This window comes from Ochlerotatus camptorhynchus, unplaced genomic scaffold, assembly GCF_037179485.1.
Source record: "Ochlerotatus camptorhynchus isolate MF236.1 unplaced genomic scaffold, CSIRO-AGI_Acam_v1.1 ptg000283l, whole genome shotgun sequence".
Classification (NCBI taxonomy): domain Eukaryota; kingdom Metazoa; phylum Arthropoda; class Insecta; order Diptera; family Culicidae; genus Ochlerotatus; species Ochlerotatus camptorhynchus.
Window position 1 is genome coordinate 246,160 of NW_027040772.1, and position 26,527 is coordinate 272,686.

The following is a 26,527-nucleotide window of genomic DNA, read 5'->3' on the forward strand; positions in this document are numbered from 1 at the left end:
AAGTTGTCCTTGCGAAAGAACACTGTTGGAATTAGATCCAGTTCACTACTGGTCGGTCCGCGACAGATGCTGCTCATCACACAGGTTCGCTTTTCCCTTTTTAGAGTTCTTCGCTAGCCTGAAACGGAACACATTTTCAAAATACGTGTCTTAACTTTCATCATGATTGCACTTCTAATTCTTACCTCCTAACAACCGGTTCCAAATTCTTATAACGAAATTTTTTGAAATGGTTTCGGTGAGTATTGTCTAGAATAAAACAGACAATACTCGCTTCGCGAATGATCGCAACACTCACTTATTAAAAAAAATATCAGACACGTTGGGTCTTCACTTCGTCAGGAATGTGTTGACGTTGATTGAAAGCATATTTTTACCCATTCTTTTTTGCAGAAGACATTTTCTCAAATGGGGAAAAAGTACCCGCTTTTCGTTTTTTGAAAATACCCATTTTTTGACAGATTTGAATAACTTCACAAAATGAATACAAGATACTCAATTAATGGGTACTTCCGAGTTAGCGTGTGGTACTACCAAACAAACCATTTCCAAACTAAACTAACCACTGTAAGATGGGTATTGTCCAGCTGAACAACTTTGCTCAAGACTGAATCGTTCTATCTGGTATAGTTCAAGAGCTATAATAGCTGTATTCAGTTCTCGACGCTGCTCCTTGGAACAGTGTACTGAGTACACGCGCAAAACCTCGCGCAAATTTTTCAACTACTTTTTTGATTTTTTTCGAAATGTTTCTTGACCAATAGAAAGAGAAAAACTAAATTTTGGAGTACAACCATCACCCACACACTAAGATTTTTTTACTGGGTTTTTGAATTGCTGAAAAAGTCGGTAAAAATTCAAATGACCGTTATCCGTACCCGAGCAAAGTCGGTTAACAAAATGAAACCAAATCGATATTAAAGTTTGCAGTTCCTATCATAATGAAAACTCATTTTGATTTCAATTGTCGCGATATAAGTCTGATATCATATTGTGCTTTCATTATGCAGCCAAAACTTTTTAAATGAAAGCAACTTAACTTGAAGTTTTGCTGTTAACGTCTTGTCTAAAATTTAATTTAAGTTTATCGCATGGATACCCGAGCAAAGTCGGTTAACAAAATGAAAGCAAATCGATATTAAAGATTGCAGTTTCTATCATAATGAATACTCATTTTGATTACAATTGTCACGACATTAGTCTGATATCATATTGTGCTTTCATTATGCAGTCAAGACTTTTTAAATGAAAGCAACTTAACTTGAAGTTCTGCTGTTAACGTCTTGTTTAAAATTTAAGTTAAGCTTATCTGTCGTTGAACTAACGATTATTGTTTAATTGTTTTGTTTAACACATTTTAGGTCATTCGTAACCAACCCGAGGTGACATTTGAGCTCAAGTCTTTCAGCGTGAGAAGCTTGGATGCTAACCATTTACACCAGGACCGTATTCAGTCAAACATTATGAATACAAAATCAGTAATCAAATTGATTTCATTGAAAGCAGGATTAGTTTTTCGTTTGATTCAACAGTGTAAAATTTTGCTCTCATTTTTGATGTGTTAACCGTTAAGTCAACCAAAATGAGATCAAATGGAGTATTCAAAATAAGTTACATCATAACAGCAAATTCTGATTTCAATTTGATCTCTAACTTTGCTCGGGTAAGGAATCAATGAAAACGACCAACTTTATTTTCTATCGTTAAATGGGGTTAACAGAACTAAGTATGTACAAGTTCAGAACAAACTTTCTCATTAATAAATTTTCCACAGATTTTTAAACTTTTACCGAACAGTTCCGCAATTCAAAAACTCAGTAAAACCGTACTGACTCCATTAGTGTGTAGACTAACTTTTATGGGATTTCAACTATTTCTACAACTTTTTTTTTTCAAAAACGCGTGTATACTCAGTGTACTAGCACGACTGCTAGAAAGTTAAATAAACGAATCAAGAAGACGAAAAATAATAATAAAAAATAGAAGATAAAGCCATGATAGAGGAGGTGAAAAAAAAGGAGAGTCTAGAATCAAGGCCGTCAATTTGTTATACTATGCGGCTCTAGTAGACGGCACAAGCGAGCCTGGGTGAACTTTTCCCTAATAAAATTGTTATGTTTATTTTCCTTAACGACGTGTTTCGAGTATCATCCAAACAACTTGTGGAATAGTTCTATGATTTGGGTTATCGTTCGTTTATAGTATTTTTGATTAGGGCTGGCCGACGAAGGGAACAAAGCTGGACAGTGGACATGTTGGTTTGAGCACGTTATCCGTTGAGTCAACGACATTAAATCGAGGTAAATAGTACCTCAAACCTATAATCGCTATATTTATAACTTCGATCTATCAAGAAGGGGAACCTATTCAAAATATTGGAGACCAATATTTAAAAAGGTACCATCAACTTTTACAATAAAACTTTGATAGTTCTATCATCCCCAACCGAACGCAAATTAACAGCATCATCGGATAGGGGATTCTTTCCCCAACCCACTGATGGTGTTGGTTTGCGTAGCTGAGTCTTGAGTCAAGAGAAAACGGTTTCCGAAGTTTTGTTCGTGAAAGCTGATATGCTCTTTTATGTTATTGATCGTGATGTGCTCGATTGGCGTTGACGGCACCGTCGAAAAATTTGCTCTTTCAGCAAATATAGACAGTTTCTTATGGGAATTTTCGGTGGAGTGAAAGGATAGTACAAAGTCCGCCATGTTTCACGCACAGTCTGACGTTTGCTTATGGATTTTCTCATAGGAGTAAAGAGCTACAGAGTCGCCGTCAACGCCAATTGGTTCCGCTATTTGACAACTCAATTGGTTCCCAAAATTCTATCCGCCGGACTTATCAAATCTAACACGAAACATACAATTTTCACATGATTCATTCAACGAAAGTTAGACAAGATTCAGTTAGAATCACACTAAACTACCAATGCATTAGATGCAACTAATGCAATGGTAATAAACCAGAATTCTATAATGATTTGAAAAAGGTAAACTACATTGTGCCAAAACGTTGGAGAACAGAAATAATATTTTCTTGTTTAATGTGACTGGAGGCCTATATACCAAGAAACGAAAATGTTTAAAACTTTGCATAGATTCACAAAGCTAGATACGTACGTATCTATTTCTCACGATTTCAATGAACTTAGTACAATTCGAGTTTGTCTGACTTTGAACCATTCTCTTTTTCCAGTTAGTTGGACACACCACTGAAGTGAGATGGCGCGGTAAGACAGTGTAGAAACGTGATTAACTACCGTTCACGACGGACCAAAATTAAATAGAGCACCACCGTCAGTCAGTGTGTGTTGAAATGGCCTAGTGATCGGTTAAAATTTTGCATTCGTTCGGCGGTGAAGGGTAGGCCCATAAAATTCAGCAACAGCGATCCAGTGATCAGTGGACTAAACGTAGTTTGGTTTCGTCAGGCTAATCTTAAGCTGACAAATGTAGATGCAATGATTTATGTGATTCGCAAACACTTTGGAAGATAGAAGAACAAAAGATTTAAATTCAGCATGTTCTTCTATGAGTAATTTTCTATTTCGGTACACATTAAAACGTCATGTGCAAGCAGATGATCATGAAACATGTGTTATGGCAATCGAAACCATTTCTATCTACCCCTACCACATATTGACTGTGTCACGATCTGCTATTATAAACAATGAGTATTTACGGGTGTGAAGTCCACTGATCGACTGTTCACCATGTGGTCGGTGTCAATCAATCATTGATTTGAGCTACAATCAGAAAAAAAATAAACTCGACATAAATTGGAGAAAACGATAGCAATTATTGCAGAGTAGGTGATCAACCATGTCATACTGCCAAATTTTGCAATTTTAGGAGTCTGGCTTCAAGATGGAACGCTCGGGTAAAGTGTACCACGCTACGAGAAATTTCATGTTCAAGTATTTTCTGGCGGTAAGTAATGCGTTTGTTATCATAACAGAAAAGTGGTATATATGAGATCACATGCGCTAAGGCCGTTTCAGAAGGGTCTGTGGCGATTTGTAACAGTAAATTTATGAAACAAAGGTAACAACTGCTAGAGGGCTTTATAACTTTTGGTTTTTAAATCTTTGAACGATGGATTATAGTTCGTACAACACTGGATCAAAAATGAAAGCATATTGTGGTACCACACTACATACTCGAAGGCTACTATTTGTCTACTATAGGATAACGTGGGGCAAGATGGGTCAGTTTCCTGATTTTTTTGATTTATTTGTTTGTTAACACAACTTACTTGAATGATTCAACATGTAGCCTTAATGATGCTTTGAAATAGTAAACCATCATTGGGGTTACATTGAGCCAGTTGTTGCTGACAAATAAATAAATAAAATAATAAATAAACTTATCCAGGTTTAGCCACATTTAACCATTCCATGATCTGCTTTTCTATCAAGTTTATCACTACCGACCGTAGTTTTCATCGTCTTCGTCGTCTTGAAAGAACGCAAATCGCGTTGACTTTCCTCACTCACATATCTAGGGTGCCAACTGAATTTACCTATCTAAATTCCGTGTTAGAGTTCGTTTGTGGTATTTGTTTATTATGGCGGTGGTTTCAAAGCCATTATGAAGTCTGTAAGGCCATTTTTGATACCTCACATACCTACCCTAAATCATCAAAAATGGCGTTACAGACTCCAAAATGGCTTTGAAACCACCACCCTAATAAACAAATACCATAAACGAACTCTATCCCAGATGGGCAAACTATCCTACAAATGGTTTGGATGAGACCCCGAACACATCGTTAAGCTCTCTTGTATAGTTATTTTTATTAGGGCGTGATGGCATTACAACAAGATTGATAGAATCCACAAGGGACCTTCTAAAGAAACATTGCAAGTTTTATCGAGGTTTACTAGCATTCTACAAGTCTAAATCATGGTCTAAAGTACCCTCATAAAACCAAAATTATTATTTGGGCAAGGCAAACAACAGTCATGACAACAGCCATTTGTGGATTCTATCAACCTTGTCGTTAAACGTGAACATTACCCAAAAACCGAAATGTGTTGAGATCTGCCCCTTTTTTTTCCTTGATTAGTTTTCCGTCGATCTTGTTTTCCGTACGTACTGTTATACGAATTATTTAATTTGTTTTTCTTCTTCGGACTTAACGTGTCTAAATGAAGCCTGATGGGGAAAAGCCTAGAAAAGGCGTAAAAACCCCATATCTTTTCGAAATACATGAATCACAATAGTACAATACAATTACAACGAACATTAATCAAGTCTATAGCATAAAAAAAGTTATTTTCCTATGGCATAGGAGGAAATCTGTGAAATTTTACCGAAATCTCAACAACTGAACGTTCGGTAATCTTAGTGTGGGGACGTATCACCCGCGTAAAAAGTGACTCCAGTGTACACTAGGAAAAGAAGTACGATAATTTCTGTCTGTGTCTGAATTTTTATGCAGTACGTTTTGGCTCATGGCAAATATTGGCCAGGGAGCACTCAGAACATGCCCGATTGTGACCAATGCGACTTTCGGTGCTCGAAATGATTACACTAGTTTACAACATATTTGAACTGTGTACGCTGATGGCCATTTCCCAAGTAAAATGGTGCGTTGAATCCAAAAATTTAGTCAGAAAAAATCTCTGTAGCATAGTTTTCTACACACTTAGTTTTTTTTTCTACCGAGCTCGGCTGTGCAAATCTCGGCAATCAAAGTTTTACCAACAATCAATACGAAACTAACGATTTTAAATTGGCTCACCACTTTAGTAGCCTATTGGTCCCAAGCAAACGATTAACGTACCCTATTCTAGTTGAAATTCTATTACTACACTATGTTTGTTTTGATTCGCTATGAAAGTTTGACAGATAACATCAGGGGTGTGTGGATTCATGCAGAACATGCAGGGGTGAGTGAAATAGCTTGGGACTGCTTGGGACCGTTGTTCTGGCACTAAGTGAGCCAAAAATAATAATGATTTTCTTCGGGACCCAGTGGTCTTAGAGTTACCTCTATGGTTTTACTGAGATCTCAGCAAAGATTTCAACATTATCCGAGAGTTTGCAATCAAATGTCACTTTTGCTGAGATCTCAGTGAAACTTTTTGTGCCGAGATTTGAACAGCCAAGCTCGGTAGCTTTTGTTACTGGGATGCCAAAACACCGGAAGATTATAGAAGATAAGTTTTTTGTTAATTCAATTCACTGAATAAATCATTGAAATATTCTTCAGTCACTGATATTTATTGAAATTATTGTATACCAATCGTCCATTTAAATAACTTATTCTTCAGTGAGAATGACTGGTTTGAATTAAGCTAAATTTAGCTATTTTAACCGATTTATTTGTTCCACATGCTAGCAATTTATGATCGATTCGGTTTCAGCTGACAACATTGTCCATCTTTCATTTTGTCTGCTCATCGTACACTTAAAAAAATCTACACGCGCCGTTCATGTGTTTCACATTTGAATTGGCGCAATGTGGCAAACACATTCATTTCAAATGTCTAACTTATGAAATCAGCCATACCTTATCCATGCTCCATTCACTTACAGCACACATGAATTTCATGTGATTTAAATGTCAAAGTCATGTGCATGATTTATTACCATAATATGTTTTGCATATGAATATGTTCTACAACACATGCTAAATTTAAACACGACCCTAATAAAAAATAACCATAAACGAACGATAACCCAAATCATTGAACTATTCCACAAATGGTTTGGATGATACCCAGAACACGTCGTTAAGCAAATTAACCATACAATTTTTATTAGGGGATGCACATGAATTTGATGAAAGACCTTGTAGCAATCTAATAGTATAACTATTGGATTCTAAGTTGATTTGTTGCTCTGAAATAGATAACTGAATTTCATTTAAGCAAATCGTAGTCATGCATACTGCATTCCAATAGTATCGTACAAACATAAAAATTGTTATCTGATACGCTTGAAACTCAATATACAGAACTACGGTCTACTTAAAAGTAATTATTGAACGGGGTTCAGTATGTAAAAATGATAAACACGATACATTTCAATTTTGATACATTAATTTACATTTTCATATTGTTTGTACAGTATATTAATCGTAGAAGATAGCTTAACCTATGCCCTGGATGCTCTAATCCTGTTTTTCGTTGGATCAATGCCGTGTTCTGTAATGAAAATATTGCATTAATGTTATAAATATATCTTATCATACAAACAATGTACTCACGGTTAATAATTTCTATAATTTCGTTAGGAAAACCTAACTCCACTAACAAACTTACTCTCCTCGCAAAGTTGCTGGTGCCTTCCATGTTTGTTTTGACACTTTAGGCACTCTTCTCATCATTATAGTGAGATCCGTACGATTCATGTGTCATACACGTTAAATACACTAGTGGAAAACAGTAGCGCAGAATTATATGAGGATCTCATGGATTTCGATAAGTAAACACATGAAATCAATGTGTGGTTAGTATTGATTTCATAAGCAATAAAAACATAGTTGAAGATGCTAATTTCAAATAACAGACTGTAGTGGTAATTTTTATACGATAGATGGAGTAGATGAAAGCATAGAGTTGATAGTTCCGTTAGAGTACGGCAGTGTGAAGATTGTATATAGATATTAGACAAGCGAGCTAGGACAACTTTTAAGGAAGGTACAAATCGGTTTTTTCATCTCTCTTTACCAAACTCCCCCTTTGGAGAGGGATGGTGAGGGGTTTCCCCCCCCCCCGCCACCACTGGCAAAAAGAGATGAAAACCGACCCCTTCCTTAAAAGTTGTCCTAGCTCGCTTGTCTAATATCTATATACAATCTTCACACTGCCGTACTCTAACGGAACTATCAACTCTATGCTTTCATCTACTCCATCTATCGTATAAAAATTACCACTACAGTCTGTTATTTGAAATTAGCATCTTCAACTATGTAAATCGTTGACTTCACGTAGAAGTAATACTAAAAAAAAAACATATAGTCAAAGTACATAACTCTGGATGGGAGCATACCATCAATTACTGTCAATGGTCGAAAGGTACAGTAGCAGCACCTACCCCACCCGTTTCCCCTCGAGATCGTCAAGTCGACGATGAAAGGAGCACATATCGTGGTAGGGGTAAACAATAGTTGCAATTTCCAAACCTACGACTGAATGCCTTCCTTCAAATAACAACTGAAGTGCGGTAAAAAATCGGTAGAACTGTTTCAAACACACAGTTGGTACATGAGCGGGTCGGTTTTCATCTCTTTTTGCCAGTGGTGGCGGGGGGGGGGGACACCCCTCACCATCCCTCTCCAAAGGGGGAGTTTGGTAAAGAGAGATGAAAAAACCGATTTGTACCTTCCTTAAAAGTTGTCCTAGCTCGCTGTTCTAATATCTATATGCAATCTTCACACTGCCGTACTCTAACGGAACTATCAACTCTATGCTTTCATCTACTCCATCTATCGTATAAAAATTACCACTACAGTCTGTTATTTAAAATTAGCATCTTCAACTATGTAAATCGTTGACTTCACGTAGAAGTAATACTAAAAAAAAACATATAGTCAAAGAATAAAAACATATTATTTTTTTGTGTAAATCTCATGACATCCGAGGGAAAAGCACATGATTCTATGGTAACAAGCAATGAATGGTCTTCATATTCCAAAACACATGAATGGAACGTGTCATTTTTTTTGAGTGTAAGCTGCTTCAAGTATATTCTAGTGTCGGTGTATAATGAGTCACGCCAAGAGAAAAACAGTTGAACTCGCATCACGGTTTTCGAAAGATTCCCTTTCTTTTCACTTGGCAACAGAGGACTTCTACATCAACTTCAAATGACTTCTAGCGAGAAAAAAAAATAGCGGCTGTAGTAAATCATTATATCAGTGATTTAGTCAAATTATCTCAACCAAAAATAGTAGAAATTCTCATAAGTTATCATTACCAAACGTATCCCATGACAATTTATTGCTACTGCGAGTTTATGATCATTTCTTCGATTATATTTTATATTTTATTGCAATACCTTTCGTGGACCTTTCATAGCATCGTAATGTTTGTTTACTCTGCACGATAGGTAGCCGGTTTGACAGCTCAATAGGTAGACTTGGCTTCACTCTTGGCGTGACTCATTATACACCGACTCTAGTATATTCTTCTTTAAATGTCGTTAAGCAATCTGCCAACAGAACTAATGCTTTTTCGAAAGAGCGATTCACATACACTGCCGTTGAATACTACTCAGTGACGCGGGTTGTAGGGTGCACGGCAAGTGAATCTGGCTCATGTTTGCGTCCCGTTCACTCGGGTTCGCGGAGGTGTGGATAGGGTGGATCTCTGCTCGGGTATGAATGGGTGATATTTACTCATATTTGAGTGGAGATTTACTCATTCTGTGGATGACCTGCGCTTTTGCGAGTTTGCATGGGCTCGGATATGAGTCGGATTCATTTGCCGTGATGTTGTTGTCTATTTTTATTTCTGGTGGGTTTTTCTTATAGATATTTACTCATGTATAATCGATGTGTGAAGTATAATTTTTCTCTGTTTATGGGGCTTACTCAGAACTCTGAGCCTCATTGGTCGTGGCCCATGTGTTGACAGTTGCTATATCTGACCAGGTGTGGAAGCCGCCTACCTGGTCATTTGATTGCCGTTAATGGTGACAGTCGATGTCCGTTGGTGATTGGCGCTGGATTGCGGAGCGAAGTTCAACGTCCGGAGTCAAGAATGAGAGGAAGAGGGACCTTCCTTTTCACGGCGGCAGAACTGGATTTGCATAGAGATCTCCAAGCGCAATCTCACGAACACTAAAATCCAACATCCATACATAAAAATAAAGAAGAAGAAGAAACAAAAAGGTATCGCGATATCACAACTACTTAAAAAGGTAGCGCGCGGTCTCACGCACACTTTTGTGCATCTGGAGAACTCTATGGAAGAGGAGAAGATAGCGACGTGATCTTGCTCGGTCACTGAGTGAGATTCAGCGGCCCACCGCAGTTTGATATAAATAAAAGTACTTTGACTATATGTTTTAGTATTACTTCTACGTGAAGTCAACGATTTACATAGTTGAAGATGCTAATTTCAAATAACAGACTGTAGTGGTAATTTTTATACGATAGATGGAGTAGATGAAAGCATAGAGTTGATAGTTCCGTTAGAGTACGGCAGTGTGAAGATTGCATATAGATATTAGAACAGCGAGCTAGGACAACTTTTAAGGAAGGTACAAATCGGTTTTTTCATCTCTCTTTACCAAACTCCCCCTTTGGAGAGGGATGGTGAGGGGTGACCCGGTGAACCGTTAGATTTTGTCAACACTAAATTTTCAGGCTTGTTACCAGAATCGAACGGGTACTGTACTACTGTTCCACATTGCAGCCGATGTTAACATAACTAATATAATTTATGTTCTTTTTCTATTTTATTACATAATTAATCCTTAATCAAGATTAAAATTAATATTTTTAAAATAGGCTAATCTTACATCATAATCCTTTTCAATATTGCAGCGGGTATCTCGTTTTGGCAGCTTAACTGTCTAGTATCTCTAGTCTAGTCTAGAATTGAGGTCTGAAGCTTGGATTGAAGGGAGTTTTCCTAAGAGTGTCTGGCTGAGGAAATGTGGAAAAATGCTAGAAAAGTTAATTTTTGTGTATCGATGCATCTTTACCAGCGAGAGATTCGACTCTGAAATACAGTTATATAATGATTATAAAATGTTTTATATAATAGTGCAGGGGAGGTTGGATGGTTGCATAAATCAACAGAGAATAATAACGTTTCAAACTATATAAGATTTTACTATTCAATATGTTTGTTGGTCATATATTTCATGACATATTATATTATCTCATTTTCTTATTGATGGGGTAGCAACATTGCCATATCATATTTATTTTTTTTCATTTTTTTCAGTTCATGACTAAATTATTCTACATTATCTTATCAATTGGTTCTCATCGATTATAGTACAGTACCCGGTCGATTTTGGCAACAAACCCAATAAATTTGTGTGGCCAAAATCTAACCATGTCAGGATTGAACGGGTACTGTAGCTGTACACTTAATTGAAGCAATGAACATTCGTTAAAAGGTATCTCGCTACAAAAACTCTTCCCAATAATTCACCTGATGAATTGCAGTGCGTTGATTATTTTATATTTTACTCAAGGCAAAACTATACAATTTAACATATATATCTCATTGTATTTCTTATTATGTTACGCACTTCTCATAATATTTTATGGATCGTTTAATTTTAGCTTGATAATTATTTTATTACTCTTGTGAATTTAGATCGGTAACTTAAATGGATCTTGCTGTTGGATCGACCCGTATACAAGAAAGATCATACATAAATAATGATACAATTTGAAAGAGACCGGGGATAATCACAAATTAAGAAAATTCTATTACAGCCAACCACATTATTTTAATTGATTTCTTCGCCAGTTAGTCGTCTGTCACTTCGTTTGTGGTTCAAGATTGTTAAGAAGTTTGGAGAAACGTGTTCTCTTGAAGATTTACCGAAATCTGGGCGCAAAAAGGGGACATCGGACCAGAAAAAGGAGCTGGCAGCAGTACCATAGAGGTAACTCTAACACTAGAAGGTCCCGAAATAACGTGCTCAACTTTTTGGCTCAGCTCTGGTACTCTCTTCGGTCCCAAGCTAATCGATTCACCCCTCGAAAATTCACAAACCCCTCATTTTATCTGTCAAACTTTCATAGTGAATCAAAACAAACATTGTGTAGTAGTAGAATTTCGACTAGAATGCGGTACGTTAATCGTTTGCTTGGGACCAATAAGCCTTGACTCACGTTTTTGATGAGTCGTATGAAAGTTTTTGGTCATGTCAGGTTTTGGTTTCATCGAAGGTACCCGGAACATATCCGGGTGCAACTAATGTGGTCCTGGGAACCCATTATAGGATGATCTTATTTTTTAGTTTTCGTGTCATTTGAGGTGACGTAAGACAGATTTTGTCCGAGTTAGAAAGTATAAACTACGCAAGGTGCATCGGGAACATGTCTGGATGGCGCCTCGATATGAATTCTCATGCCGCAAGGTGTGGTTTGGCCCAAGTCAGAAACTGACTACTTCCCGGGCGTTGTCGGAATAAGTCCGGATGTGATCAATGTGCTCCTGGGCAATTGGTATAGCTACCGTTTATCCAGTTCAGTTTTCGAATTCACATTTGATGTGTCGCATTACGGGTTTTGGTCTATGTCAGAAACTGGTCACATCCCCAGCACATGTTCGGATGTAACCAATGGGGATTTTTTGGAATTCTTGACAAAATCGACTTTTTCCTTCTTGAGCATCTCCAACGTAGAAGAAGCCTCGGAAGAAGCATAGTGAGCAGATGCCAGATCCGGCCAAAACAATGGATGCTTTCGGTAGATGGGTAAAAACCGTTTTTTATGCATTCTTTTCTATAATTTGCTCCATTGATTGTGCCCGTTGTGAAATACGAAGAACTCTTCAAGCCACAGGAGAAAATGGCTTGCCACACCAACACCTTTTATTCCAAATTTTTCGGTTCGGAAGTATCGCACATCATCAGGCACAGGCAGATTCTGTCCTCTGCTCAGCGTTCATAAATTGCGGCCCAGCACTGAAAAAATTTCAAAGTTTATTTTTATGTGTCCCACACATGAATTTTTGCAATGTGATCAACAAATGATATTTATGTGTCAGACACATTCTTAATATGTGTACACATAAAGGCCATGTGTATCCCCACATACTATTCATTTGAATCATAAATTTCATGTGTGCTGTTATTATTATTATGTTATTAGTGAGGAAGTGACCGAAAAAAAAAATAATTATAATAAAACAACGTAATTACAATGATTTTTACTGTTGAATTTCGAGTACATTAAAATTTATTGTTAAATTATTGTACGGGAGAAAACATAAATTTCGAATCCTGATGAATGTGGGCGTCTTAGTGGAATACCTGTATAATGAGAGAGAGAAGGATTAGTATTTTCCATTTAATTCCACTACTTTATTTGCTTATCCTTGACAGATACGCGTATTTCGTCTACAATGTGCAGACTTCTTCAGTGTCTTGTACTAATACTCGACTGTCGAGTATTAGTACAAGACACTGAAGAAGTCTGCACATTGTAGACGAAATACGCGTATCTGTCAAGGATAAGCAAATAAAGTAGTGGAATTAAATGGAAAATACTAATCCTTCTCTCTCTCATTATAAATTTCGATTTTTAACGATACAATACTTAAACAATGAAAATTAGTGTGATGAGATCAAATTTGTTCGAGAAAAATCACTTTTTTTATTGTTAAGATGCTTAACAACCCCCCTTTTTTACTGTAAATTTCTCAAATATCATGATTTTCATTGTTGCGAACCATGAATTTCGTTGTGATTTTATGGTAATGGACAAAAATGTCCAATGTTTTGACAATAAATATCAAGGTAACAATGACAATGAAAATCATTGTATTTTTATTGGACTTTTTTTTACGGGTGTAATGGTATCCAATTTGACGTACGTCTCGTCGTCCATCAAAATGCACCGGTTCGGATTTTGAAAGAAAACGTCGTACAAGCAGTGCGCAAAATAGTCAGGTTCATTGAGTCATCTTGCCATCTGCCTCATAATTCATTGCCTCGTGAGAGACTGAATGATTGAGAGGTAAACGAGTCACTGACAGCCGAGCACTCAGTCAACACGTTTATTCTGCCGTGATGGTACCCAATATTTGTTTTGAATGACTGAGCGTACATTTTCTATGGAAAAATGACTCAATTACATGCTGTGTGAGCGAAGGCAAGCGGTGTGCGTCGCCTGCTCGTGAGTGACTGAATGTTTTTGTTGGCTCTTTCATTGCCTCGTTCTTTACCGTTTGGTACAAACAGTCTGAAAAGAGCAATGGATTGAATAGTGCAGTGCTTTCACACTCAGCCTAGGCAGTCAATAATTTTAAGCTCTGCATACAGTGACCGTATTTTCGAAGAAGCTTTCTGTGAATACGTCCTTTTGGGTACTTTTTGCTTCTTGTAGGTTCTGATATTGTTGTACAGTTCCGACGCTAATGTATTTTTTTTTTGGCAATTTTACGAACGGAACACGGTTTATGCGATTTCAAAAGGCGTACTGCCAACAACAAATACGAAACTAACGATTTTAAATTGGCTCACTACTTGACTAGCCTATTGGTCCCAAGCAAACGATTAACGTGCCCCATTCTAGTCGAAATTCTAGTACTACACAATGTTTGTTTTGATTCGCTATGAAAGTTTGACAGATAAAATGAGGGGTTAGTGGATTTTCCTATGTTTAGAGGGGCGAATCGATTAGCTTGGGACCGAAGAGAGTACCAGAGCTGAGCCAAAAAGTTGAGCACGTTTCTTGCCAGCTCCTTTTTCTGGTCCGATGCCCCCTTTTTGCGCCCAGATTTCGGTAAATCTTCAAGAGAACACGTTTCTCCAAACTTCTTAACAATCTTGAACTACAAACGAAGTGACAGACGACTAACTGGCGAAGAAATCAATTAAAATAATGTGGTACGCTGTAATATAATTTTCTTAGAAGCTTGTGCCATCATCCACCAGATGAGTTAGTATTTCTATTTTATTTGAACAAAGTTGATTTTGTGTACAATGATCTTTGACAGCCTGCAAAGAGTGTATCATTTTGTAATTTTTTTTTTATATATTTCAGTTTTGAGTAAAGGGGGTTCAATAAAAAATGAGAATTTTTTCAGCCATTAAGTATTTTTTATTAAAAACATAATGTTTATTCTTCAAAACACCCGTAAGAGTGAAAGAGATAGAACCAAAACATTCTAGTACAATTGGTGAAAATGCTAGCACAATCCATTAGTAGTGTTGCCATGTGGTACAATCCAGTAGTAGTGGTGTTGCCATGTGGTACACTGAAAATTTGCAATAGCTGGTGCGTCACCAAAGTTTTCGAGCCGCTCCGTCTGTCACTTCGTTTGTGCTTGAACACTGTAGATTTACTGCACTTCACGCATTCTGCCAATTCTCGAAACGACAACTTTTCGGAAAACCATTTGTGCAGAATAAATCTGCGAGTTGATAAGCTAATCCGACCCATCGTTAGAAATTTCTCCCTTTTTTTTAATTTTTCAGGTGTGTTGCCAAAATTTACAATTTTTCATTAAGTTTTAACCCTAAACCATTGATAAACAGGTGATCACTTTCTTTAATGAACAGTCCTTATGGTCAAACGAAGGATAGTTGAATATCATAGTACGGAGTAGGGCCGTTGCCGTGATCGTTCTGTTATCTGTTTTGTGGAGTTTAAATCAAGGTTGCAAATTTCAGCTAAAATAATGTTTTTCGGAATAATAAAACCAAAAGATGGTATGAGGGCATGTTTTACTTGTAACTTACAAGAAGAGGTTACAAAGTATGCGTTGGAAACATAAAACCTGTAAATTTTGCTTTCTATGAGTCACAATCAGCGATTTTCTGATCGCTGAGTGAGTGAGTAAGTGAGTGAGTGAGTTTGTGAAAAATCGCTGATTGTGACTCTCATGAAGTGAAATAAACAGGTTTAATATGTCAAACACATTCTTTGCAACCTCTTCTTGTATCCTACCAATTCAAAATTTGATCAAGGCATCTAATTATTTCATAATTTAGAAAAACATTGTTTTAGCTGAAATGAGTCTTTGCAACCTTGGTTTAAATACCTGGAGCTTGCAATGCACATAATGGGATAATGAATAACATACACACCAAATTTCATAAATCTAGTTAGGTACTTTTTTGCTGGATTCGTTTTGTAAAATACAATTTTAACAATTTTAAAAATTACTGATTAAAACTGTAAATGGCTGAAATTCCGCAATACTGTAAAAATTGTGACGAATAAACTGTAAACCCAATATTTTACAAAAAAAAAACAAACAGTAACTGCTGTACGAGATTTTTGTAAAAATTACTGAACATTTGGTGTACAATATATTGATCTCTGATCACGTCTTCCTTCGGAAAGGATGTAAAGCCGTTGGTCCCCGGTTCATGAGTTGATGGGTCGATAGGTAGGGTCCAGGTGTGGGAGCTGCATTCCTGGCGTCGGTAGCATTGGTGCTCAGCACGGAAAACAAGATCGACGGAAAACAAATCAAGGAAAAAAAGGTAGTAAAGCACTTTAGTAAAAGTATGGACGTCATCACAAAATGAAAAAAAATGTTCCAATCGAGAAAAACAGTGTATTTTGACGGTTCGATTGGAACAATTTTTGACAGACGTCCATACTTTTACTTAGAGGACTTTAATAAGTAGGCCTGGCCGTTTTGATGATTGTGTCATATCTCAGATATGTTGCAAACATCGATATTGACAAGAAAAATGATAAGCCGTTATCTAACATACTCATTTCCAGGATGCTTTCTCGTACTGGCTGCGTCTGTATTAGATTAGATTAGGCCGGTAGAGGTTATGGTTATATAATTAAAAAATCAAAAGATTCACGCTGGGTAATTCATCCGGAAAATTTTGTTGAACGCACACTTAGATTATTTTACAGGAGTCAATATTTTTTTTACTAGGTTTTTGAATTGCTGAACAAGTCGGTAAAAATTGAAATGCCCGTTATCCGTAAGAAATCAATTAAATCGACAAATTTTAAAATTATCATTAAATGGGGTTAACAGAACGAAGTCTTTACAAATTCGGAATAAATTTTCTCATTTTTGAATTTTTCACAGATTTTTTTTTTAACTTTTGCCGAACAGTTCCGCAATTCAAAAACCCACTGACTGGATAAGTGTGCGTATTTCTAAAATTCTTAACTCACGCACCATACTTTGCATTCAGCATAATGGACAGGCAACAGTGTTGTCATTCACATTTGATGATTTAAATTTTTCGTTACAGTTCATATGGATCGGATTCAACTTTGTCGTATTTTGTAAAGCCTTCAAAAACTACCACCATGAACCGGAGTATTACTATCTTAGTAAGATTTTAGGTGTAAGTAACACACTCGTTCTCGCTCTAAATAACTATGATTTCACACAACGATAGTAAATCATGGCGAATTGCTTCCAGAACGGCCTCTGCATATCACGGGGAACGGCACCAGTGCTCAATTTGACAATGGCTCTGATAACTCTACCCGTGTCCCGATCGTTCAACTTTCTACTGAATGCCCTTTTCGGAAGATGGTCAATTCGAGCACTGGTATTCTACTTGGAAAAAATAAAAGTCCTACATCTTACGCTTGGAGTAGGGTTGATAATTGTGGGGGGTAAGAATCGTGAAATAATTTGAGGAATTTTCAATTCTTTTGAGATAAAAAATTAATTTTATTTCAAGTTATTCACAGTTTAGCGCATCTGGTTAATATTATCAATTTTGTGGATAATTATGATGTCAAGTTTGACGACATCAACTGGGCTTCCGGTAAAGATGATGTAAGTATATAAAGCATTGCTTTTCGAAAACGAGATTGACTTCCACAAATTTCTAACATAGAGCAAGCTGCGCCTACTGGTGGCAACTCCGACGGGATTTTCCGGCTGCGTCATGTTGGCAACACTATTCACCATCGCCTATTTTTCCAGCCGACAGATGCGTGATAGGTTCTACAATAGCTTCCTGGCTTCGCATCACCTCTTCCTGGTATTCTACGGAATGATGTTTTATCATCCACTAAGGTTTACATCTCCAACTACAACTTTTAGTTTTGTAGTTAAATAGTAAAATTCACATATATTTTAGCAACATCATAAAATACCAAACAAATTTAAAAGCACATCCTAATGGATGCGATGTCATCGAAGAACATATCTTCAGGAACGATTCTGTTTTGCAAGCTATTTGCAACGAGAAACCTACATTCAATACTGGAGAGAAACGAGTACAATTTCAAATTTAGGTAAAAATTACAAGATTTAAAACTTATCGCTATTTTAGGCATGGATATGGCCGTTGATAGGTCTATCGATATATGTGCTCGATATAGTATTCCGATATATTACGGCACACTCGGATTCCAAGAAAGTTACAACCTTACAATCCTACGGGTTGCCAGGTAACGGAGTATACCTTCGGCTAAGATTCACCCGTAGTAAGCGCGTCGTGATTTGTGCAGGCCAGTATGTCCTGCTACAATGTCCCGCTATATCTACCATCGAATGGCATCCGTTTACTGTCGTTGATGTATGGTGCACTATCCTCCGGCTTTGAGTTGAACAATAGCCTATATAATGTTTTCCAATAGTTTCCCACAGAAATCCACAATACGGTTTCGCTTACTGTGGCTGTACGAGGTGACTGGACACAAAAGTTGTACGACGTGGTTTTAGAGAAAGAGCGCCTGAAACAAAATGGCGGAGGTATCGATGCTCTTCGAAAAGTGCAATTTCTTCTAGATGGACCATACCCATCGGCCATGACTGGAATGCTCAAGTACAAACGTGTAGTCTACATCGGCGCAGGCGTGGGCATAACTCCATTCGCGGGATTCGTTCGACATCTATTGTATGATTATTTGTTATCTTACTGTTAATATCATAAAGACTTCAACCTGTAATGCTTTTAGAAATTTTAACACCGATCGACCATCACGAATTCATCTTGTATGGATTGTTAGAAAGGCTGAAATGTTTACCTGGTTTGCAGATGAACTGACGAAACTCCAAGAAAGGGTAAATTCAAACACTAATGCAATGATAACAAGTAGGATGATCGACTGCTTGCACTTAATTTATTCCAGTTTTGGAAGCAGAACAAACCCGACCGGTTCATGCTTAAGTTGTTCCTGACGCGTGACTACAATTCAAACCTGATTGAAGAATATTTCGGAGACTACCCGACGCTGAAGGCACGTATATTCAAGGGCCGTCCAAATTGGGATGAATTTTTTCTGGACCTAGCAACTTTGTACCCGAGGTAAGGTGACATATATGTAAGGTTGTAACACTCATGGTACAACTGTGGTACTTTTTTTTTGCAGCAAGGCTGTGACCGTTTTCAGCTGTGGACCCAAAAACATGACCAAAGAGCTTAAAACCGTCTGCAGACAGTACCGGAAGCACACGTGCAAATTTACGCATTTTCACGAGGGTTTTGGGTAATATTGAATACGAAAGAGCATTTTAATAAAACGAGAAGGCTGAAAGCAAGAATTCAAACAAAAACCATCGTCACCTTGATAATTCGCATAATTCGCAAAAACCATCGCCACCTTGATAATTCGACATTTTGATCAACTTTTTACTGTAGCGGTGCCGGTGGTGTAGTCATAAGCGTAGATGCCTCTCATCCCAAAAGGCCTGGGTTCAATCCCAGTCAGCACTGCCGGGATTTTCTGAGGAAAGCCGTTGGTCCCCGGTCCATGAGTTGATGAGTCGCTAGGTAGGGCCCAGGTGTAGGAGCTGCCTTCCTGTCGTCGGTAGCATTGGTGTTGAGCACGGAAAACAAGATCGACGGAAAACAAATCAAGGAAAAAAAGGTTAAATGCGTTACTATGTTAAAAATTTACCATTCCGTCTCGCACGCTGAGCCGGTCAAGTCGCATCGGTCTCGTTGTACGACACTAGTATTTGAGTTTTTGAGTTTTTCCCCACGCGAGGGTTTTTTCTCGCCAAAGTTAGTTGGCATAGGGTAGAGAACTACTTCGGCCTAATCGCCCATTTTGGGCCTATCGAGCAGAAAACTTCAAATAAATCCATGATTACATAGTTAATAAGTCAATTATGCGTTTGGTACGATAGTTTAGGTAATAAGCTACCGAACGAAGTCAATGAGAACGCGTGGTATGAAGGTTTGCACACATTATTCCCAAAAACAAAAGTAGCGCTCCGACCGAATCAATTTTTATCTTCATCCGATAGGCCGAAGTGAATTCATTGGCATTTCAATTGCGTTTCAATGCGTTAGGCCGAGTTTAAAATCCGTAGGCCGAGTTTGGCATCAAGAACCAGTGTTGGACTTTTGACAATATCTCAACGATTGGTTTCTCGTTTTCAAATCTTACGGTACGTACGGAAAGGTAGATAAATTTGGAAGCCATCAGTGATAATAACATTCCGTTTGGTGCTAAACTGAACTAGATTAAGAAAGACTAAGTGCGGGTTATGCTTAATAGGCCGGAAATGGGGTAGTTAACCCTAGTGTTAAGAAAACTAGTGCACGAGTGAGGAAGCCGTTAACCATATGCCGAGCGCTTTGATTACGGTCCAGCTTTAATCATCATCATCCCATTGATAGCAACAACGAAAGCAAGTTAAATTGCCTATCGAGGCGACCGAGACATACCAGCTATCAGGTTATCGACCCAACAGCCGTTGGGGCAAACAATAGCATCTCACCAGTCTCTGCCGCCTCAGTGCAATAGGTATATCGTGTCGCTTTGTTTTCACCAGTATCGCATCTCCCCGCATGGTCCTATATTAGATTAGGTTGGGTCATAATTAGGGTGATCCAAAATTTTGTAAATGGTATGTATCTATAATTTTTTTTCTTGATTTTTTTCTCGTACTATTTTTAAGTAGAGCATAGATCCAAAAAAAAAGTTCCAGTTTTTCGGCCAGAAAATCATCTGAATAATCAGCAAGAACATGCTCCCATGTTTACGTTTTCTGGTATTGTGGATAGCTTCTTCAGTATATTCAATATCTCTGACTCAACGAGGAGCATTATTAATTTAGCCAATGGTGAAAACTCTTTTGAAGCAACTAGCTTCTAGGTGGTCCTTCCTTGCATCGATCATATCATTTGATGGATAATTCTCCGAATGAGGTCGGGGATATGATCTCTGGTCTTCAGTGGAACTGTAGAGGTCTTATCCCAAAACATGACACATTTAAATTTTTAGTTAACAATTCACTTTCTGATGCATTTGCCCTTTGTGAAACATAGCTTTCTTCAGACAACGATCTTGCTTTCCACGATTTCAACATTATTCGCCTTGACCGCGCAGATTCGTATATAGGGGTGCATCTGGGGATAAACAAGCTCCATTCCTTCTACAGAATCGATCTGTCTTCGGTGACAGGCATTGAAGTTGTTGCATGTCAGGTTAACATTCGAGGTAAATGCCTTAGTATTGCCTCAGTATATCTTCCACCGAGAACTGCGATTTCTCGTCAAAGTTTCTCGGATATCTGCATGGCTATGTCGGAGCCACGGTTGATCTTAGGAGATTTTAACTCTCACGGTACAGGCTGGGGGGAACTGTACGACGACAACCGATCAACCTTGATATACGACATGTGCGACTTCTTCAAAATGACAATTCTGAACACCGGGGAAGCAACACGAGTAGCCAAACCTCCAGCAAAAATAAGCAGATTAGACCTCACACATGGCTAGAGTTAACTATCGTTGGATTGCTCGTGGAAAATAATTCAAGATCCCTACGGTGGTGACCATTTGCCAATCAAAATTTCTATTACCAATGGTTCATCTTCTACTCGCTCGGTCGACATCGCGTACGATCTTACGAAAAACATTGACTGGCGAAAATTCACGACCGCGGTTCTTGATGCCAGTCCATCGGTTGATGTACTTCCTCCGCTGGACTAGTACTCCTTTCTCGCGCGTCTCATGATCGGTTGTGCGCTGTGAGCACAGACGAAACGTGTTCCGGGAGTTTCCGTTCGCAAGCGACCTCCCACCCCGTGGTGGGATAAGGATTGCACCGACGCGAACAGCGAGAAGTCCGCCGCGTTTAAACGCTTCCGCAAACACGGTAAGGTCGAGGATTTCGAGTGGTACACCGACCTCGAGAAAACCTTTAAGGGCTTGACTAAAGCCAAAAAAAACGCGGTTACTGGTTTGTCGTGAGAGACTTCCATGAGAACACTCTGGAATGTCGGCAGGAGAATGCGAAACGCGTCATCACCGATTAACGAAGACAAGGAGACTCGGACAGTTGGATATTCAGCTTCGCGCGAAAAGTTTGCCCGGATTCGGTGTCGGTTCAAACCAACGTTCGTGATCGTCCGTCGAGTAATAACGAAATAGATTCCCCTTTTTCGATGGTGGAATTCTCACTTGCTCTCCTTTCATGTAACAACTCAGCTCCAGGGATACCACTGCGTCCTAGCAAGAAGTACGGTCGACTTGTTTCGCGCTCCGTTGTTTTGGAAGTTTTCTCGGTATTCGCTTGATATAAATTATCAGTTTTTTCTCACTACGTGACTCCTGGCATAGTTCCCGGTAAATTGATCGAAAAGTGAGTTTTTTTAAGTGGAAAGTATCATTTTCGGAAAGATTAATCCGTGCTATTGGTAATTCGCAAACCAATTTGGGCATCATCGTTGCGTGGTCACGCATACGCGCTCACGCATACCCGCTTACGTATCATCATCATCGAGTGTGAGCACCCGTTTCTACATCTACATCGTTCATCAATCATCGTGCGCCTGTGTGCGCTGAGTACCGAGCCTCGATCAAGTGCACCACAACGAAGGTCATCCACGCAGCGCGTCTCTTCCAGCCATCTGCGTAAACGCCTACGCATATAACGCTCGGTGGTAGTATAGGATTATCAGATAAGTTTTTGTTTTTTTTGTTTCTTTTCCTCCCCCATTAGTTAAATTTTCATTTTATATTTCTGTGTTTGTAGTGTTTTCTGTGTATTGTGTCTGTGCGTTCAGTGGGAGAGCATTTTGCGCTCCCACTAGTTGAACAAAATGGATGTTTTGTCAGAAGACGACATGGATGACCATTCATCTAAGAAAAATGATGATGTCATCCATGGTTCGTCGTCTCAGTCTGTCAATGGGCAGGCTGAGAAAAACTCCAGATTGCGGGCCTACCCGAATGACTCGACTGGCCCATGGGTTGTCTATTTTCAGCTCAAAAACAAACCCTTGAATGTTGTTCAGATATCTGATGATCTGACAAAGCGATTCTCTGCCGTGACCGAAATAACGAAGGTTAGGCACAACAAACTTCGTGTGACCGTCGCTAACCTGAAACAGGCTAATGAAATTGCTGTTTCCCAGTTTTTCACACTGGAATATAGGGTGTACATTCCAGCCTCTGATGTGGAGATCGAAGGCGTGGTCACTGAGGCGAGCCTGAACCCCGAGATACTGGAGAAGCAAGCGGTTGGCCGATTCAAGAACCCCTTGCTTCCTCCGGTAAAGATACTGGCCGTTCATAGAATGAAGTCAGTATCGCTCAGCGAGGGTAAAAAGAGTTTTACCCCCACAGACTCGTTTCGGGTGACCTTTTCTGGATCTGCCCTTCCTCAATACATCGAGCTGGGAAAACTTCGTCTTCCTGTGCGGTTGTTTGTACCTCGGGTCATGAACTGCCAGAATTGTAAGCGGTTGGGACATACGGCCTCCCACTGCGGCAACAAGGCACGCTGCTCCACATGCGGGGAGAAGCATGAGGATGGCGCCTGCGCAGCTACTGCACCAAAATGCGTGTACTGCAATGGAACTCCTCCTCATGCTCTCTCGTCGTGCCCGGCGTACAAACAGCTCGGGGACAAAATGAAACGCTCCCTTAAGGAACGTTCCAGGCGGTCTTTTGCAGAAATGCTTAAGACAGCCAAGCCATCGACCAACGAAACAAATCCCTTCGCTCTTTTGTCAGACGACGAGTCTGGCTCTGACTTGGCTGAGGAGGGAGTTTCTTTCAGTTTTCCGGAAGGTTCTGCCCGGAAACGAAAGCGCATCCGTTCGCGGATTGTTGCAAATAAAGAACCCCAAATCAGCTTGCCTAAATCAAGGAGTGGTGGAAAAAAGGAGACTTCTACTCCTCCTGGATTCCGCAGAACTGACTATACCCAGGATTTTCCACCACTTCCGGGGACATCCAAAACCCCTGATGCCCCAATTTTAAGAACAGAAACCCCTTCTTCATCTGGGCTGTTCTCATTTGATGACATTGTGGACGGTATTCTCAAATACCTCAACATTTCTGATCCTCTGAAAAGCATTGTCCTCACATTGCTTCCGACTGTGAAATCCTTCTTGAAGCAATTGACTTCAAAATGGCCCCTTCTTGCAGCTATCATCTCCTTCGATGGATAATTTTCCAAACGGGGTCGGGGATTTGATCACTGTTCTACAGTGGAATTGTCGAAGTCTTATTCCGAAATTAGATTCGTTCAAGTATTTAGTCCATAACAATAATTGCGATGCATTTGCCCTCTGTGAAACATGGCTCTCTTCAGAAATTGATCTCCCTTTTTTTTATTTTAACATTATTCGATTGGATCGTGAGGATTCACGTGGAGGAGGGGTACTTTTGGGGATCAAAAAGTGCCATTCCTTCTATAGAGTGAATCTTCCAGAATTCCCCGGTATTGAAGTTGTCGCATGTCAGGCTACCATTAAAGGTAAGAGCCTTTGTATTGCTTCTGTATATATTGCTCCTAGAGTCTCTGTTAATCGCAAACAACTTTTCGACATATGTGCGGTACTTCCCGCTCCATGGTTGATCATGGGAGATTTTAACTCCCACGGTACAGGCTGGGGGGAGCTGTACGATGATAACCGTTCTACTTTGATTTATGATCTCTGCGACAACTTCAACATGACAATACTTAACAATGGAGAAGTAACACGTTTGGCTGGTCCATCCTCGAATGGTAGCAGATTAGACCTCACCTTTTGCTCTAATTCACTATCGTTGGATTGCACTTGGCATGTAATCCAGGATCCGCACGGTAGTGATCATCTGCCGATCAAAATTTCGATTGCCAGTGGGTTCAACTCGTCAGAATCCGTTAACGTCGCGTATGATCTAACCCGTAACATTGATTGGACTAAGTTCCAATCCGCGATAGACGATACAGTATCGTCAGTGGAAGAGCTTCCGCCGTTGGAGGAATATAATTTCCTCTCTAATCTCATCGTCGACAGCGCACTTCAAGCTCAAACACGACCGGTGCCGCGATCGTCTATTCGTAAGAAAACACCATCGCTCTGGTGGGATCAACAATGCACGGAGGTTTACCGTAAAAAGTCCGACGCGTTTAAACTTTTTCGGAAACGCGGAACACGCGAGCATTTCGACGCATACACATCTCTTGAACGCGAACTCAAGAGCCTCATCAAGGCCAAAAAACGGGGTTACTGGCGGCAGTTTGTAGACGGATTGTCGCGCGAAACGTCTATGAATACGCTTTGGAGTACGGCGCGAAGAATGCGTAACCGGTCTACTAACAACGAAAGCGAGGAATGCTCGGATCAATGGATTCTTAAATTCGCGCGAAAAGTGTGTCCGGATTCCGTGCCGTCGCAGTTGATTCCTCGCGAAACCGCGAATTCGGTAGACGAAATCAGTCACCCTTTTTCAATGGTCGAACTTTCACTCGCTCTCCTTTCGTGTGGCAATTCTGCCCCGGGATCTGATAGAATCAAGTTCAACTTGCTGAAAAACCTCCCAGACGTCGATAAGAGGCGCATGTTGAACTTGTACAATCAGTTCTTGGAGCTCAATATTGTTCCCGACGATTGGAGACGAGTGAGGGTGATAGCCATTAAAAAGCCTGATAAACCCGCGTCGGATCACAATTCATATCGGCCCATCGCGATGCTGTCGTGTATTCGGAAATTGATAGAGAAAATGATCCTTTTTCGCCTCGACAAATGGGTTGAGACGAACCACCTTCTTTCAGATACTCAATTTGGTTTCCGTAGGGGTAAGGGAACGAACGACTGTCTCGCGTTGCTTTCCTCGGAAATTCAGTTAGCTTTTGCTAAGAAAGAGCAAATGGCTTCTGTGTTCTTGGATATCAAGGGGGCTTTTGATTCAGTATCCGTTGAAGTTCTTTCAGAGAAACTCCACGCTTGTGGATTGTCTCCATTAATGAATAATTTTTTGTACAATTTGCTGTCAGAAAAACATATGAGCTTTTCTCATGGAAACTCTACAGCTTTTCGATTTAGCTACATGGGTCTCCCCCAAGGCTCATGTTTAAGCCCCCTTTTGTACAATTTCTACGTTAGAGAAATTGATGTCTGTCTTAGTGACAATTGCACGTTGAGACAACTTGCAGATGACGGCGTAGTGTCTATCACAGGGCCAAAAGAGGTTGACCTGCAAGGACCCTTACAGGATACCTTGGACAATTTGTCTACTTGGGCTATTCAGCTAGGTATCGAATTCTCCACGGAGAAAACTGAGTTGGTCGTTTTTTCTAGGAAGCATAGCCCAGCACAACCGAAGCTTCAACTTTTGGGTAAACCGATCACTCATTCCATGTCTTTCAAATATCTTGGGGTCTGGTTCGATTCCAAATGCACCTGGAGATCCCACATTGAGTATCTGAGACGAAAATGCCAACTAAGGATCAATTTCCTTCGATCAATTACCGGAACGTGGTGGGGAGCCCATCCACAAGATCTTCTGACGTTGTACCGGACAACGATTTTATCGGTTTTAGAGTACGGTAGTTTTTGCTTCCAGTCGGCAGCTAAAACGCACATCATCAAGCTGGAACGGATCCAGTATCGTTGTCTTCGTATCGCGTTAGGATGCATGCACTCGACTCATACTATGAGTCTCGAAGTGCTGGCGGGCATGTTGCCACTATCCGTCCGTTT

The 26,527-nt window shown here is 39.5% G+C and overlaps 1 protein-coding gene across 1 annotated transcript; it reads left to right on the plus strand.

Moving 5' to 3' along the window:
* Window positions 1–3,307: 3,307 nt before the first annotated feature.
* Window positions 3,308–19,126, plus strand: LOC135706509 (NADPH oxidase 4-like). The gene is made up of 12 exons (XM_065228122.1): window positions 3,308–3,365; window positions 3,855–3,932; window positions 16,884–16,979; window positions 17,058–17,256; window positions 17,325–17,422; window positions 17,484–17,665; window positions 17,730–17,868; window positions 17,925–18,170; window positions 18,232–18,491; window positions 18,553–18,658; window positions 18,727–18,902; window positions 18,967–19,126. The coding sequence occupies exons 2-12, from the start codon at window positions 3,870–3,872 to the stop codon at window positions 19,085–19,087; spliced, it is 1,686 nt and encodes a 561-aa protein (XP_065084194.1). The 5' UTR covers window positions 3,308–3,365; window positions 3,855–3,869; the 3' UTR covers window positions 19,088–19,126.
* The last annotated feature ends 7,401 nt before the right edge of the window (window positions 19,127–26,527 follow it).